This window comes from Thunnus thynnus, chromosome 4, assembly GCF_963924715.1.
Source record: "Thunnus thynnus chromosome 4, fThuThy2.1, whole genome shotgun sequence".
NCBI lineage: Eukaryota > Metazoa > Chordata > Actinopteri > Scombriformes > Scombridae > Thunnus > Thunnus thynnus.
In genome coordinates, this window is record NC_089520.1 from 15,497,013 (window position 1) to 15,513,684 (window position 16,672).

At 38.2% G+C, this 16,672-nt stretch overlaps 1 protein-coding gene across 1 annotated transcript; it reads left to right on the top strand.

Moving 5' to 3' along the window:
* The first annotated feature begins 1,683 nt into the window (after positions 1-1,683).
* On the top strand, positions 1,684-8,726 carry alas1 (aminolevulinate, delta-, synthase 1). Its single transcript, XM_067586908.1, has 11 exons — positions 1,684-1,860; positions 3,875-4,112; positions 4,292-4,474; positions 4,571-4,717; positions 5,005-5,224; positions 5,765-5,949; positions 6,105-6,284; positions 6,595-6,759; positions 7,455-7,723; positions 7,890-8,052; positions 8,394-8,726. Exons 2-11 carry the CDS (start codon positions 3,905-3,907, stop codon positions 8,552-8,554), a joined length of 1,881 nt encoding a protein of 626 aa, XP_067443009.1. The 5' UTR covers positions 1,684-1,860; positions 3,875-3,904; the 3' UTR covers positions 8,555-8,726.
* The last annotated feature ends 7,946 nt before the right edge of the window (positions 8,727-16,672 follow it).

A 16,672-nucleotide genomic window follows, 5' to 3' on the forward strand; every position in this document is an offset into this window, starting at 1 on the left:
CCTAATAAACTGGCAATTAACTGTTAATGTTAAACCTCTGTCTATTGCGTTTAACTTAAATAGTTGAGACATAAAAGGAAAATCCACTAATTGTTCTTCAACTATTAATATTTTCAGTGGTTCTTCCACAACCACCAACACTCACATACACAGATAGATTATACAGGATTTCCACCTCATCTGTTTAACTTCAATCAACCAGTTCAGGGGCACTGTCTCTGTTTCAACACCAGAGGTCACAAGTGTACAAAGTCCCTCTACTCCACCACATCAACTGACCTTTACGGGACGGGTTCACAGTTTTTTCAAGTCTGTCTTAAAACAACAGTGAGGTGCCCAAATGAACACTGAAAGATGTTTTTCTTGCTGTAATCATTCCTCCTGTTCATACTGACCATTAGATGTGGCAGATATCCGCCTGATATGACTAACTCAGACTGCTGAAGCCTCATATAAGCTTCAAATAAACTTTTGCATAAGATGACTATGTGGACACACTGTGTATTTTGCCCCCCCTCACTTACACTGAATTGAAGGGGATCTTTTAATAGCCAGTATGAGCAGGAGGAATGATTACAGCAAGGAAAACCTCTTTCAGTGTTCACATGTTGTTTTAAGACAGACTTGAAAAACTCTGAACCTATCCCTTAAGTTTTTTCAGAATTCATGTCATGTATGTCAAGGAATACATTGATTTCTTCCTAATATCAAAGTTAGGTTGAAAGACCTGGTTGAATGAGGTTCCTAACCGTCTGAGGGCAGCACAGACCCTTGACTCTTTAAAAACAGGCTTAAAAACCTTTTTTATTCAGGAAGTTGTTGTTTTTAAAATTTTATCTCTTGTTATTTTCATCATGTTATGTGTTATATGTTTTGAACGCTGTAGCATTTTGAGATTCATTGCAAATGAAAAGTGCAGTACAAATTAAATGTATTGTTGTTATTGTTATATTTGAGATGCCACTTTTGAAATACAGCTGACAGATATATTGGCGTCCTTGTGAAATCTTTGCAAAAACAATGTCAGTAATCTCGTTAAGGTTGCATTGATTAACAATTCATTTAGGCTTTAAAATAATAAAAATACTACTTCCCGGTAGCTAGAAAGGAAATTCCCATCCATAAAAATACTCGTGTGTTTTCATGTCATGCATGACTCACACACAACACCTTTTTTTATCACTTTATTTATAGAAATCATCACTTACAACACGTGTGACAGTAATACAATAACCTAGAACAATTAGGCATCATAATGAAATAAAGATAAGGGACATGACGTCACTTTGTTGATACAGTCAACAAAGTAATAAACAGGATGAAGGGTCAAAGTAATAATAATAATTAAATAAATAGATAGAAAAATAACTTAGGGTAAGGTAGTCAATAAAATCAGATTTGTTTAAAAAAAAATCTTGGAGCGTACTAACTGTATGTGCATATTTCTTATTGTTTGTAAGTTAATAGACTCAAAGTACTTTCCAAATTCAATCATTAAAAGTTAAAACGATGGGCGAGACCTCGAGAACACTGATTTATGGACGTGAAATTTTCCAGGTAAAATCAATAAACTTGCACTCAGAAACTCAGGCAGCTCAAGGCTGGCTATGGCTGGAATGACCTTTGACGTAAACGAATGCGATCTCGCGAGATTTCAGTTCAGCTCCTTATAAGCAGCTGCACGTCCTCGTCCTTTTCGTTCGTCCTCAGTGCAGGATAACGAAGCAGTCGCCAGCCTCACCTCCTCTAAATACCAGCATTTGGTCAGAGTGTCACATCATATCACCATCGCTGCCATTCGCCGGTCACCTGCACGTCTGATAAAGAAGATTTCGTTGTTTGGGGTGAAGATTCAAAGCGGTAAGTTTCTTATTTGCCGCTCTCACGGTCATCATCATTTCCACTTCTGGTTGTAGCTTCTTAGCTAGTTAGCTAACGTTAAGCTAGGTCAACCGGCAAGGATCACGAACGGTCGGATCTTAAATTCAGGGTTTCCAAACGCGCTGTAACATTATTATTAACAGATTATTGTTTATATAAACATGATATATACATTGAATATAAAATAGCTGGTGGTATTTAAATATGTATCTTGCTTATTCAATGTGTAACAACCGCTTAATGCTTTGGGAGTCAATACGTAACACACATGAAGGGGAGTTATGAAAACTTGCAAAACGACTGAATGCAACTAAAAGGGGCAAGTCTGTTGTAAAGGTAGCTAGCTACAGTAAAAAATAGTGTCATTGTTATTATCAAGCTGGCAAAAAAAAACGAGTGCAAGTAAGGCCAGCGCTATTTAAAGTTACAATGACATCTGACTGAGCTCAGGCAACACCGGTGAAGTGATTCAAAGGTTGCGGTGAAGAAATACAACCTGTCATCAATATGGAAAGGTAGGGTACATAAAGGCAAGCTCAGGTAGCTCGCTGACTTCAGAGTACACGGTTTGTTTGTTTTTCTACTTCCTCGTATCCCTTTTCCGACGAACTCCAAGGCTGAAAAAAGTGTGTGAATGATTACTCTGTCGAGGAATGTGCCTCGACCGACTGGGCTCCAGCTGGGGGGAGGGTGTAATACAAGGATAGTCAGAGGTTATGGACTTTCTGTCTTTACGCAATGAGATAAAACACAGAGAGAAAGAGATAATTTTTGTATGTCCACGTCGTGAGCAGACAGCTGTTGCAATCCTCACAACAGTCCAACCGTCAAACATGTATGTTGATACAAAGAGACCGCTTGCTTTAAACAGGATACATGACACAAACTTGGAAAAACTAAAGAGACTAATGATCACGAAATGTTTAAGATCTCGGGGGAGGTAAACATCCTATATGATGAAACAGACTAAACATTGAGCTCCAGGGTTCGTCATTGACCTCGGAAAAGTAGACACATCTTATCCCAAGGTTTATCACTTTCTGGAAATGTCCTGTTTGTTTTTTTTTCCAAAGCCTAAATTTTATTGAATTGCTTAGAGAATTAAAGAGTAAAAAAACAACAATAAAAAACACAGTCAAAGAATTACAGCTGCAACAAGTAGGCTAGATGATTAATCGATCGACAGTAATTGCCCACTGTTATTACTATTGCTATTACTACTATTTTATTACTGTTACCATTTTATTGTCTATTTATTAATTTTTTGTAAGAAAAAAATACAAAATTAAAGAAATAATATGAATATTTTTGGTTTCTTTAGTCCTCTATTACAGTAAATCTTTGGTTGAGACAAAACGAGATGTGTAAGGATGTCACCTTGGGCTTTTTTAACATTTTTAAAAAAAATTTATAGACCAAAGGATTAGTTGATTAATCAATAAAATAATTACACTAAAAGGTTAATTGAATAATAAATAAAATAATCATCAGTTGCAGTCCTACAAAGAATACTTTCCCCTTCCTTGGAGTGTAATCTCTTGTACGAGTAGTTTCAGTCTGATTTGCATTGAAACTCAGTGACATTTGCTCTGAGCTCAAAAGAATTGATGTCTCTCCTCAGCTGTAGTTGAAATATCGGCTAACTTTGTTGTTAATAAATTCATAGAATACTATTTTTCTACCAGGTTATACCCAATTAATGTGTGCTCCACACAGAAAGAAGAAAACACTGTTCAGAAAAAAGTTACTGTGCCCTAATAGTTGAAGTAGAAATATTCCAATTTGAGCTGTGTTTTGGTGTTACCTACAGCTGATATCTAAAATCTTCTCACTTAATTCGTTTGAATGGATTGATTGCATTCCAGGTAAAAGGAAAGAAATGTACTTTGTGTTTTTCTGGTGTAATGTTCCTTTTAGCCAACAGCCTGCCAAACAGGTTTTTGCAGCTCATGAACAGAGGTATCTGATCTCTCCCCTCCCCTGTCTATTTTAGACCTCTTGACAATCATCGACACCGCTGATAATGGATGTGATCGTGCGCCGTTGTCCGTTCCTGGCTCGTGTGCCCCAGGCCTTCTTTCAGCAGCCCAAAAAGTCTATGGTGGTCTATGCTCAGCGATGCCCCGTCATGATGGAGTTGGCATCCAAACCTATGGCCCCACCACTTGCTCGTGCCCTCTGTTCGTCATCTTCCCACCAGAAGACTGAGGACCCCATGTCTGCCAGTGAAGGTGAGGGTCACAAAGGATTAGATATTTTTTTTACACTTAGTTACATTATATCATATTAGGTGAAATATCAGAGTTAATTTTATGAATTACTGACATAATTATTGCTATTTATGGTATTGGTTATAGGTTTTGAGTGATGATATATCTGAATTCTAAAACTCCTTTTGTCCTGCTTGCAGGCCCCAAACAGCAAGGGGAGCCCAAGCTGCCTGCTGGCCACCCTATGCCTCCCTCTGGTCAGGTTGTGGCCTCCAAATGCCCCTTCCTGGCTGCAGAGATGGGCCAGAAGAACAGCAGTGTGGTCCGCCAGGTTGGCATGGAGTTCCAAGAGGATGTTCAGGAAGTCCGCACTGTCCAGAAAGGTAAGACTAGAACTTAATTAGTCTGTGTTGTTTTTTGCCCATTATTTTAGACATAATTTGATACTATTTTCTTTTTGCTCTCTTGACCCTTTTCAGAAGTGTCCCCTTCCCAGTTGAAGAAGCCATCCTTGGCCAGTACCATAGAGGAAAGTGGAGGGAGCCAAACTAATATAATAAAGACCCTCCTGAAGCAGCGACCTAAAAGGGTCTCCCACTTGCTGCAGGACAACCTGGCAGGCAGTTGTAAGTTTTTTTAGGAGCGTTAACAAATAAATTAAATGTAAAATTAGTAAATTCAAACCGTCATACTCATTTGATTTACAGTGGAGCTATTACACTGTACTCAAAATGTGTGATTATGCTACCAACCATTTCACTCTCTTATTTTGATTTAATTACTAATTAGTCGTTTTGAAGAGTCGGTATGTTATGACATTTTTAACTAAGATGAAGTGAACCTTTCATCATAGTAGGAGTTGCTTCATTCTGTCAAGCCACATTAAGCAAGTTTTCTCTTCCTGTTCTGACAGTGTCCGGCTTCCAGTACGATGACTTTTTTGAGAAGAAGATAGAAGAGAAGAAGAGTGACCACACATACCGTGTGTTTAAAACGGTGAATCGTCTGGCCAGCGAGTTCCCCATGGCCGACGATTTCACCGGCTCTTTAGAGGATAAGAGGGAGGTGTCCGTATGGTGCAGCAATGACTACCTGGGCATGAGTCGACATCCTCGGGTCCTGCAATCCATCATGTGAGTATCGGAGAAGTTGTGACCACACTTGATGCAGTCATTTGGGTCTAGATGTGTATACATGTAATGAGACAAATATTTTTTTTTGCTGTTCGTCTTGCCTGTTTGCTGTTTACTTCTTGTCCCACTGAGAGTAGAAATCCGAGAGTGAATGAAACTGAGAACAAAAATGAGACATGGCACATAATAGCTTGGGACAACCTGACACCCGTGGGCGGTCCGTTCCATTGTTTGTGTGGGTCTAGAGTGTTAGCTGTCCATAGTTTACACCTAAACCTCACGGGCCCCAGTGAAAGGGTGATGTTTTTGTTTTTCATTTAGCTTGTTTGAACTTGCCCAACCTCCCTATTCCCTGTACAGCAGTAACACCTTGAAGAAAGGTGTCACATCAACAGTTTAATTAATTTCATTTTTCCATTTATTGCAGTTTTGCCCCACCTTAAGTTTACAGCTGACACAAAAATGTGTACCATTCTTGTTTTTCACCTTCAAAAAACATAGAAAATAAAATCTAATTGGTCTTTCTTCCTCTGTCTCCAGGGATACTTTACGAAAGCATGGTTCAGGAGCGGGAGGCACCAGGAACATCTCTGGGACAAGTAAATTTCATGTGGAACTGGAACAAGAACTGGCTGACCTCCATAAAAAGGACGCAGCACTGCTCTTCACCTCTTGCTTTGTCGCCAATGACTCCACCCTCTTCACCCTCGCCAAGATGCTGCCTGGTATGCAAAAAAACATCTATAGATCTACAACATATCCATCACACTAATAGCTATTCATTAATCAGTGAGTCTCATTCATGTGGTAAATGATGCTAACTCTGTTTTTAAAGATTTCTCACTCTCACCTGCTCTCTCTCTCTCCTGAACTATTGTAGGTTGTGAGATCTACTCTGATGCAGGCAACCACGCCTCAATGATCCAGGGTATCAGGAACAGTGGGGCTAAGAAATTCATTTTCCGCCACAATGACGTGGCCCATCTCAGAGAGCTGCTGCAGAAGGGAGACCCCAGCAAACCGAAGATCGTGGCCTTTGAGACCGTCCACTCCATGGATGGTCAGTTTACCATTATAAAAACATTCATTAAATCTGCCTATTACATGGTTGTACATTGACAACTGTTAGAATCATTGATCAGGCCATATTAACGACTAAAGGTGCAGGTTGTTTTTGAAGTGTCTTGATGTATGTATTCCAAGGAATGCAAATGACAGCTAAACATTTGAGTTTCTGCTTGCACAAAAACCCTTTTATCAGAATAATTTATTTTAATAATTGTCTAGCAAAGTAAACATAGTTTATAAATGTGACTAAAATGATGTAGTTTGTGCCTATACGTTGACTCATAGCTAAACTCTTCTTTCAGGTGCTGTGTGTCCGTTGGAGGAGATGTGCGATGTGTCCCACGAGTTTGGTGCCATCACCTTTGTAGATGAGGTTCATGCTGTGGGTCTGTATGGCGCCAGGGGAGGAGGCATCGGAGACCGGGATGGCATTATGCATAAGATGGATATCATCTCAGGGACACTAGGTAAGCTTATAATCTCTACTTAAATAAATCACTGACTTTCAAGCCAAGCCAAAATGCTTTTGAACCATCGCTTGAGCCATTTATAGTTCACATAAAACTGAGAGTCTAAGCTAAAGGGGCTCAAGATTGATAGCTGTTTTTCAAGCAAATGACAGTTACACAGGAAATGAACAAACAACTTAATAACAATGTAGAATAAAAAATTTTCCTGTCTCAAATCCCCCCAACATCAATTGGAAATTCCCTGTATTCTTGATTTATATAATTTCATGAATCAAAACAACTACTCTCAGATAGTAGGAATCTTCTAGCTCTCTGTTTTGTTGTTATACTCGAAACGAAGCCTCAGCTGTGTCATCCAGTATGCTGCTCGAGCAGCTCTGTTGTTGCTAGGAGACTGTGGGATCTTGTAATGCTGTTATTGAATTACTCTCTGTGCCTGTCACTATCAAGCTGAGGGGACAATTATTCCTAACAGAGAGCTCTGCAACTGAGCTACTCCTACAGCTGCCATTTCAGGATGATTCAGTTTGTGAGATTACAGAGGGGCGGGTTTTGTATAGACTGTTGGGCATTTTTAAAGTTGCTTTTTTCTGTGAAGATTCTTAGTTGAACATAAATAAAATAATGTCTTTGGAGCTGTAGCAACAACTTAAATTTAAAATTAATCACCTATGTCTCATGTTCTCTTCCAGGAAAGGCCTTCGGCTGCGTGGGCGGCTACATCGCAAGTACCTCTGCACTGGTGGACATGGTTCGTTCCTACGCCGCTGGCTTTATCTTCACCACCTCTCTGCCACCGATGCTGTTAGCTGGAGCCAGGCAGTCAATCCAGGTCCTGAAAGGGGAGGAGGGCCGCACACTGAGACGTAAACACCAGCGCAATGTCAAGCTACTCAGACAAATGCTGATGGACTCAGGGCTGCCTGTAGTGCACTGCCCCAGCCACATAATCCCAGTTCGGGTAAGTGATATTTCTCCCCTAATACATGAAAATTGTCACACACACACAGACATTACATCAGACACATTACAGTTCAAACAACCTGAACCTTATCAGGAATAATCTACAGGTAGTCTTTAGTCCCCAGTGCTTCCATTCTAATGTGTGTGTCCCCTATTATTTTTAGGTATCAGATGCAGAGAAGAACACAGAGGTGTGCGACCTCATGATGAGTCGCCACAACATCTACGTGCAGGCCATCAACTATCCCACGGTTGCCAGGGGAGAGGAGCTTCTGCGTATCGCCCCAACACCTCATCACACTCCTGAGATGATGAAATACTTTGTTGGTAAGATGATGGTGAAAAATGTATTTCTCCCTTCTGGACATGATACTTCCCCTTTCATTTTTTGTAATGGGGAATTGTTTTTTCCAGTTTCTTGTCTTAAATGTATAGTTATGTTTTGATGTTAAGCTTTAGTCTGCATTGTCATATGTTCTTCATGCTTTCGCCATTCTTTAAAAGATCAAAGTCAAAGTTCCTTGGTTCCTCAAATACAAGTTGTACTAAATGATAAGTGCAGCCCTTAACATTTTAGTTAATGGAACAAGACTGGAACAAAGATGGTTGCTTTATTTCGTTAATAAAAATTAAATTGACCTCCTGTCTTTTCTGTTTTCCCTTCACAGAGAGGCTGGTTGACACATGGAAGGAGGTGGGTCTGGAGCTGAAACCCCACTCATCAGCAGAGTGCACCTTCTGCCAGCAGCCGCTGCACTTTGAGCTGATGAGCGACCGAGAAAAGTCTTACTTCAGTGGCCTCAGCCACCCTATCTCAGCCTGCGCATAACACTACTCACTACTGCTGGCTCGAGATGGCACATACACGTTCAATGCCCATTCCTCTGTCACTGTCATAGAATGTATTAATTATCTTTGATAAGTCCCCCTTCAATATTATTTAAAGTATTCTATGTCCAGATGTTCTATATGCTCAAAATAAAATATGAGAAAGAAAGTAAGTCTGTGTTTGTTTGGTATTTTTTTCCCTCAGTTTTACAAAGCAAAGACTGCTAACTTTATAAGGAACGATGAGTAAAGTATGGTCACATTACATTTCCATTCAGAGATTTCCTCAAAAAGGGGTGTGTTGTCACATTTCTGATGCAGGTAATAAATAGATATTGATCACGAACTATGAACTGAATAAGAGCAATGCTACAGTTAGTACTGTGGGGTGATAATGGACTAAAAATGGTGATGAAATGCACTGAAATAATAACTTCTCCAAACACTGCTGTAGTGCTTAGAGAAGTTTGACCGCAGAAGTTTGGTCACAGTTGAACAAAGGTGAACTCTGACCTGTGAATCTATCAGAGCTGGTGTACATTTGTCGTGTTGGCTTCAATAGACACGCAGGAAACTGAGCAAATATTTGTAGGGAGTTTCTTACAGCACCTTGGAGTCTTAGTGTGTGCAACAATTGTTCCTTTGTTGTACTGTATGTTAGACATACAGTAAAACAATATGGGAGCAGATTGTAATGTTGGCAACTCCAAGCAACTAATGGAGCCAGTCTGCAATGTATGGACACCTTTGACCTACCAGAATTATTAATGATGGGAAAAATATCAATAAATAGAGATTTTCCAGTTGGAACCATGCAAAAGTACTTTGCAAGCACACAAAAAACAAACAATACCATCAAAATGACATAAATCTTACAAAGAAACCAAACACATACCACAACAGGAAACACATGCTTGAATTTGTTTTTCATGTGGGCCTCAATAGATGTAAAACTGAAAAAATATTTGTAGGTGTAATGTGATCAAACCACCTCCATGCACTTAAAGCTGTGTAGTCTTGGTGTGTGCAACAGTTGCCCCACTGTAGTCCATAAGAGGCAACACAAATAAAATTAAAAATGTGTTGATGTTGTGATACTGCTGATGTAATTACATTTTCTGAAATGGCGAATGATGCTGGAACAGAACAGACTGCATTCATTGACTGAACTGACATGATCGTACAATCACAAGAAGGCAAACAACTGACACTAGGTCAATGTTTCTGATGCAGAGAGGTAGTTTTGCATGGCTGCAAAAATGGGTCACAACTGAGGTCACAATAATTGGTCCCAAACAGTTGAAGAGAAGAATAAATCTTTGTATTACTGGCTGCTGTGTGAGTAACCTAATTATTTTGATCCACTGGCCTACTTGTGCCTGTGAAAAAAGACTGTTACAGATAAACACCTGGAAGAGATGAATCACAATTCACTGAGGAACAAATGATTATGAAGGTCTGTTTACACGTACTTTATACTCAGAGAGATGTGAAAGTAACACGATATTAATCCACGGCAGATGGCAAAAACTTGATTGCACACTGCGCCGTTTTATCAGGTGAAATCTTGAATTGCCTGTCTGCGGTGGACCTACTAACCCACTGTCCTGTAAATTCAGAGGGAGATGACATAAATAATTCTATGAAACTTGAGATGACCCAGATACACAGAAGAAAAGAGGCCACAATGGTCATAGCCATATAACAAAAACACACAAACCCCTTCCTCAAGATCCACATAAGCCTCAGAGTGACTCATGTTCACAGTTGACTGCTCACCTCACTGTCACACACATAAACTGGACTTATGGAGTAATTTAGATTTCTCTTTCATAGTATTAAGTCTCATTCTTCCAAAAGTACTTAAATTTAAACCTGATGGATATATGTGAGTGTATATGACAAAGTCTTGTGTAGACAAGTTATTAATTTAACTGTTTCTCAAGCATTCAGGTGTTGTAAAAGACACTGTTGCCTCAGAGGTTGGACTACTCTGAAAATGGAAGTGTTTGCTGTTACAAATAATTTATGTTGCCACTGTTGTGTGTAAATAAGGAGACTTCCACTTTTGGACGCCATACATGAGCTGTCGACACAAACAAGTTTAAGTAAAGGGTTTTATGTCACTGTTCAATCACAAAAAAGATGATCGCTGAACTTCTTAAAACGTGTTAAGTTGAATTTTTTGGTTATATTTTAACTATATTTCTGAAATCTGAGAACTAGAGATTTTAAATGAGATGCCAAGGGGTGACAAAGGAGACAGTTTGAGGTGAAATGACACGACAGTCTGTCGTGAAAAAAGTGAAAATATCAGCAAAATGTACATCTTGGTCAATATTTTAATGAATTACTATATATGCTGTGCAGCTTGTTAGTGATGATGATTGCATTGTGTTGAAATCTGGAACATTTGTCTCTTTGATTGTTCCTATTTAGCTGTCAGAAAGGATTATTTGGCTAATAAAATGATAATCACATCAGAAAAAGGGAACAAGAGCACTGTAATTTTAACCTGAATTGAAAGCTGGTAGATGTCTGTGAACTTCTGTCTGTCTACACAAGACAGATGAAGACATAACAGTGGTGCAATAAACAGCTTAGTTCTCTAAATCTAGAGAGGAGAGTTTATTTGGGGCCGGGAGGAGAAAAAGCGCTTTTCAAAAGCCATTTCAGCTCTTTATGGTACAAAATAAGATCAGATAATTTTGTTCACTACAGTGAATTTTGCACAACTTTACATGATTTGTCACATGTGGTACACTGGGCAGTGATTAGGAGGTTGAGTATGTTTGAAAGAACCCTTTGAAATATTGAGTTGGGTGCAATAAAATGCTATATTCCAAATTACTCTTGGAAATGTGTTTATAATGATGTTTTTCTTATGATGATGTGAGAGCATTATAACAACAAGCACAGTACTGCTCTTACATTTCTCATATTAGTGGCCATACAGTATACCAAAATGGGAGCAGGTTATCATGTTGACAACTAACAGAGCCCCTCTGCAATTTATGGACCTGCCAAAATTTTTCATGATGGGAAAAATATAAATAGAGATTGTCCAGTTGGAGTTATGCAAAAGTACTTTGTGGGTACATGAAAAACTATCAAAAATGCCATCAAACTGAGATAACTCTTTCAAAAAGAGAAATCAAATAATGAGTCCACATAGAAAAAAGTGACCCCAGCTTGTCCTTGTCAAATACTAAAACAACTTTTCTACTTCTGAAGCAGTCTAAAAAATCTCTATAAGTCTCTATAAAATCTAAGAAGACCAAATTACCAAGTTCATTTTATGATCTGTTTTTCTTTTGTTTTAATTGCTTTTTTTAAAATTATTTTTTCTTCCTTCTGTTACATAAATAAAGTTTATTATTATTATATTATAAATTCAGTGCTATAAAGACCTAAACAAACAGCATAGTAATGTATCCATGTATTGTTTGAATAGTAATGCTATACTTTGTGTTTATCAATATTGCAGCAGATTCACTCATGATAACAAAGTAATCTGACTAAGTTTGAACAGTAAGAAGGATTAAGAGTGTAGGGTTCAGTGGGTTGGTCAGCCACATTTAATACAGTATCTACTGGCTAATTGACTCCATAGCTATTTTTATACTCTCAACTATGTGGCTCACATCACTCCCCCTACACACACACACACACACACACACACACACACACACACACACACACACACACACACACACACACATGCACACACAAATACACACACAGAAATAAACCCACATGTTCAAGATTCAAATGTTTTATTTGTCACATGCTCATACAGTATGTGCAGCGTGCAGGGTGGTGTACTCTGCTAAAAAGGCTAGTATGCTATAAAGAATAATGCTAACACTTTCTATGATAACCATGTCTATAATGCATTATAATCTGCTTATAGCACTGTATAGTTATAGTTATAAGCACACATAAACATTCATAATGCTTTATAACAATAATAACACATTATAAAGCATTTTAAAATTACTTATAAGGTCAAGTATCATAATATTTCGTTATTGCTTGTCACTCATTGACATTTATTTTGCAAGGATCATAGTGTATTATAGTTGTAATACATTATAATCATTTTAATATGAGATATTTAATTGAAAGAGTTGAGAGAGACTTTGACCTGTTGGTAGCGTTACAGGAAAAGTCAGGGGATTATCAAATTTATAGAGTATATCCTCTGGGGAACATGCATTTTTTGTTGTAAATTTTATGGTAATCCATCAAATAGTTGTCAGGATATTTCACTGAACCTCATGCTGGCGCTAGAGGCAAGATGGTAGGATTCATCCTCTGGGGAACATGAATGTTCACAGCAATCCATTTAACAGTTGGTTTCCATTCCTTCAATGGATAAATAAAGTTTTGTAGACGATTGAGTGCAAATATGTAAATGTGCAGGTCAGTGCAAAGGATTCACCAAAGAAAATGTGGCAAGCAAGAGCTGAGAAGCTCCCCCAGCAATTTGAGTGCCAAATCATTCAGTGACTCCTTGTGTCCTGCACACATCAGCATTCATTATGTTTCTTTACTTTATTTGTGGTTTTCCTTTATTTTGTCACCCATCTGTTAATATCCATGGACATGTACAACACAAGAACTGATCATCTGCTTTTCACAACCACTGTAAACTTTGAGCTGAGCCTTGGTGAATGTGTGGAGGTTGCTCTTGACTGTTGATTTTATAATTTCACTGTGCACTTTGTTCATTCCATCATTAATGCAGACCTCGTCTTCTTTTTCTTTGTTATGTGTGTTTTGGTCTTCTGCAAGATATTTTGAGTTGTTTGCTTCGTTTGTGATCCCCTTGACCCCACTAGTTGCATGTGCTTCACCATTATCCACCATTTCCATGGCTACTGAGTCCTGCATGACTGCCAAACTCTCAAGGTCCAGACAAAAGTAAAGAGCAATGAAATCCACAGCAGGCTCACGGCCGAGGTTAAAGGTGTCAAATACTTCTCACACTGAACGATTCAACTTATCTGCTAGGTAACAACACTGAATCACACTTTTGAAACACCACAACGGGAAACCAGACATCCACTCACCTAAAAGGACATCCGTCATCACTATTGGACATTTTAAGGATCTGTTACCAAGCTAAATCAATTCAGTCACCATTTTCTAGAAAGAAATGGTGGTGTCTGTTTAATTGTATTGACAACAAGGAGGAACAGGCCCCAAGAACCGGTTGCACCAGCTGCTCTTCTCAAACTTAGTTAATTTACTGTGTGTTTAGTTGGTTAAAGTTGAGATTTACACATGATTAAATTAAAAATTTTTGCACCACACATAGTTCTTATGTAGAGATACATGTATTTATCGCTGCATTTATGTATTACCACCATTTATGTATTATCACCACAAGTTATATCTGTATATGTGACAGGTGTGTGTAGTGTATACAGTATGTGTATATATAGTCTTAAGTTTTTAGTTTATATTTATCTTTTGTCTTATTATTGTGGGAAATTTTTTATCTATTTGAATATCATCAATATAGTATTGATCAAGTTGTATAATCGTTTACTTTGGAAATTAATCAGTCATTTTATACCATTTGCAAAATCATTATTCTTCTATTCCAGTCTCTTTCTCTTACTAAGTGAACAAACAGTTAAGGTTAATCATATAAAATTTTTGTAACTTTAGATGTGTTTGATGCCTACTCCCATAGAAATAATTGGCCAAAATATCATTAAAACAGTCAGCAGCATAGTAGGGAGTGCCCAAGAATATGAGATAATGGTGTATTGATTAATGAGTTTGACCATTGATTAATGAATTTGATCCAGAGGGATGCAGAATGGGATTAGCACAAGTGCTTCATTCAAGGATATGTTGTGGAATCAAAGCAGAGTGTGACCACTCAAAGTATGTTGACAATTAAGCACAGGCATAATGTAAGTAGCCACCATTGTGTTAGGAAAAAAAAAACAACTCATGTAACCTGAGTATATGAGGATGTGGTTTTAATGAGGCAATACCTGGAAATTGTACAGGTAGGAGTGACAGTAGGAGGTAATTTACCGTTAGGCTCCACAGAAGGAGGGGTTAGGGTTAAGGTGTAAAAGTGAGTGTTTTCTGATTCTTTACCAGTTGCTCCATGGACCAGCTCAGTTTGCATGTACTCTGTTTGAATTTACAGTAAACCTATTTCTATATCAAACTCTTTGAGATCAATGTGTTTTCTTTTATGAGAAACTGAGCAGTGTGCTGAAGACCTGAAGACATCTGGCTCAGCTGAAGGTTTTCTCTCACATTATCTTATATTATTTATCTCACTTTTCAACTAATTTTGAGCTGCTGTATCACATGAATTTCCCCTGCTGAAACCAATAAAGTCCATTCATTCATTCATTACACATGCTAATTGCAGGTGTAACTGTTGCATGGCTAACTGAACCAACTGACAAGGCTAATGTTAGCTTGCCATTATATGACCTGTTTAGATTGAAGAGTACTAAAAGGTAATTGAAAAATATTGACATATCAGAATAAGCATTTGATTAAAATTCAGTTTAATATTGATGTAAACTGAGAGGATTCCCCCCAAAAAACACAATATAACATCAGTTAGATTAGCATAAATGGATATTTCCCACTTACTCTAAACTGGATGAATACTACTGACTATGAAATACATTTTGTAATTTTCTACATGTATGGAGCTATGAATAAAACAAAATTCTACATCCACAAAGGATTGGTTGTTAAGTTTATATCATTTGGCCACCTAAAATTGATATTTTTGGAAGTTATGTTAGCTTGTGATGCGACAGTGACTTCCTGTTTCCGCTGCTGATGACTGAGCAAGATAAGCTATTTATAATGTTTTAATGGTGCAGCACGATTCAGTAAATCACAACTTTTCATAAGAACTTAGGAGGGACTTTTCATGCAGATTTATGGATTTATGAATACTTGGTACAACCCAATCCTGGAAACTAAGCTAAACAGTTTTTCCTCAGACCATCAAGGTAGTGTAGCCTGTAACAAGACCAACCTAAACTGCCAGAATAATAAAGCTGAACACAGTAAATAAAACAATGGTTCTTTTAGTTCATGCCCACATGACAGCAGGGAAAAAATACATGAGAAGCTTGTCATGCTCTGGTTGTGCAAGAGACAAAAAGCAGCATTTAAATGGCAGTCAGTGCTTATCCCAGTATTTGTTTCAGAGTAGCAGAAGTGATCAGCCCCTGGGCCAAACACATCAGCTAAACTGATTGAAAGCCGATGCCTGGTGGAGCTTTATCGCTTTCAGAAAGGTCACTTCCTCATTACATTGAGCACACAAAGGTTTGGAGACAGATGACTCTTAACTGGCTAAAAAGCCAGAGCCACAGAGGCTCAACATGTCACAGAGGTTCAGCAGATCTATTTTACACATATACATGAACACACAACACAACATTTTCTGAAATCTCTGTCTATAACCTTGTCTGGTATGAAGCTGATTAGAACAGCATTAAATTTCAAAGTTTAAAACATTCCTTACTGTATTCACGGAGAGGCCCCTGTTGCAGCTGGGTTTTTGAAAACAATACCTCCCTTATTGGGATTGCAATGTCATCTTTCAAAATTAATTTTCCTTGAAATGAAATGGTCATTTCATCTGTCTGTGGTCTGCCCGCTTCACAGAATTATACTAGATAGAAGTGTTAATTTATTGGGGTTAGTGTCATTTGCTCTGCACAGTTTTAATATAGCTACAGCAGAATATTAATTTTGTTAAAAAAATGCATAAAGTACGGTACATGTTGCACAGAGATGCATTCAGTCCAAAACAAAACAAATCCAATGTCAAACTCAAATAAAAAAGATAAATTGGTGCAGACTTAGTAGCATTTCTGTTTTCCATCATGACATTGGCAAAATGTCTGTGGCTGCTGTCTTAATGTTATTCTTAATGGAAATGGTTGATGTTAATGGAAATGGTAGTTCTATCCAGTCTCATGCTTTGTTTGTGTTTGACACTGAACTCATTATCTGCCTTGCTGCAGCCATCAGGGTCCAGATAACTGCAGGTCCTTGGGGCCTCCCGGAATGTTACCATGTGACTATTTCACTGTTAGCTAGCATGAAAGGT

Coding starts and splice junctions, on each gene's coding strand:
- alas1 (XM_067586908.1), top strand. CDS start 3,905: ATGGATGTGATCGTGCGCCGTTGTCCGTTCCTGGCTCGTGTGCCCCAG. Junction 4,718..5,004: donor GGACAACCTGGCAGGCAGTT/GTAAGTTTTTTT, acceptor CTGTTCTGACAG/TGTCCGGCTTCCAGTACGAT. Junction 6,760..7,454: donor TATCATCTCAGGGACACTAG/GTAAGCTTATAA, acceptor GTTCTCTTCCAG/GAAAGGCCTTCGGCTGCGTG.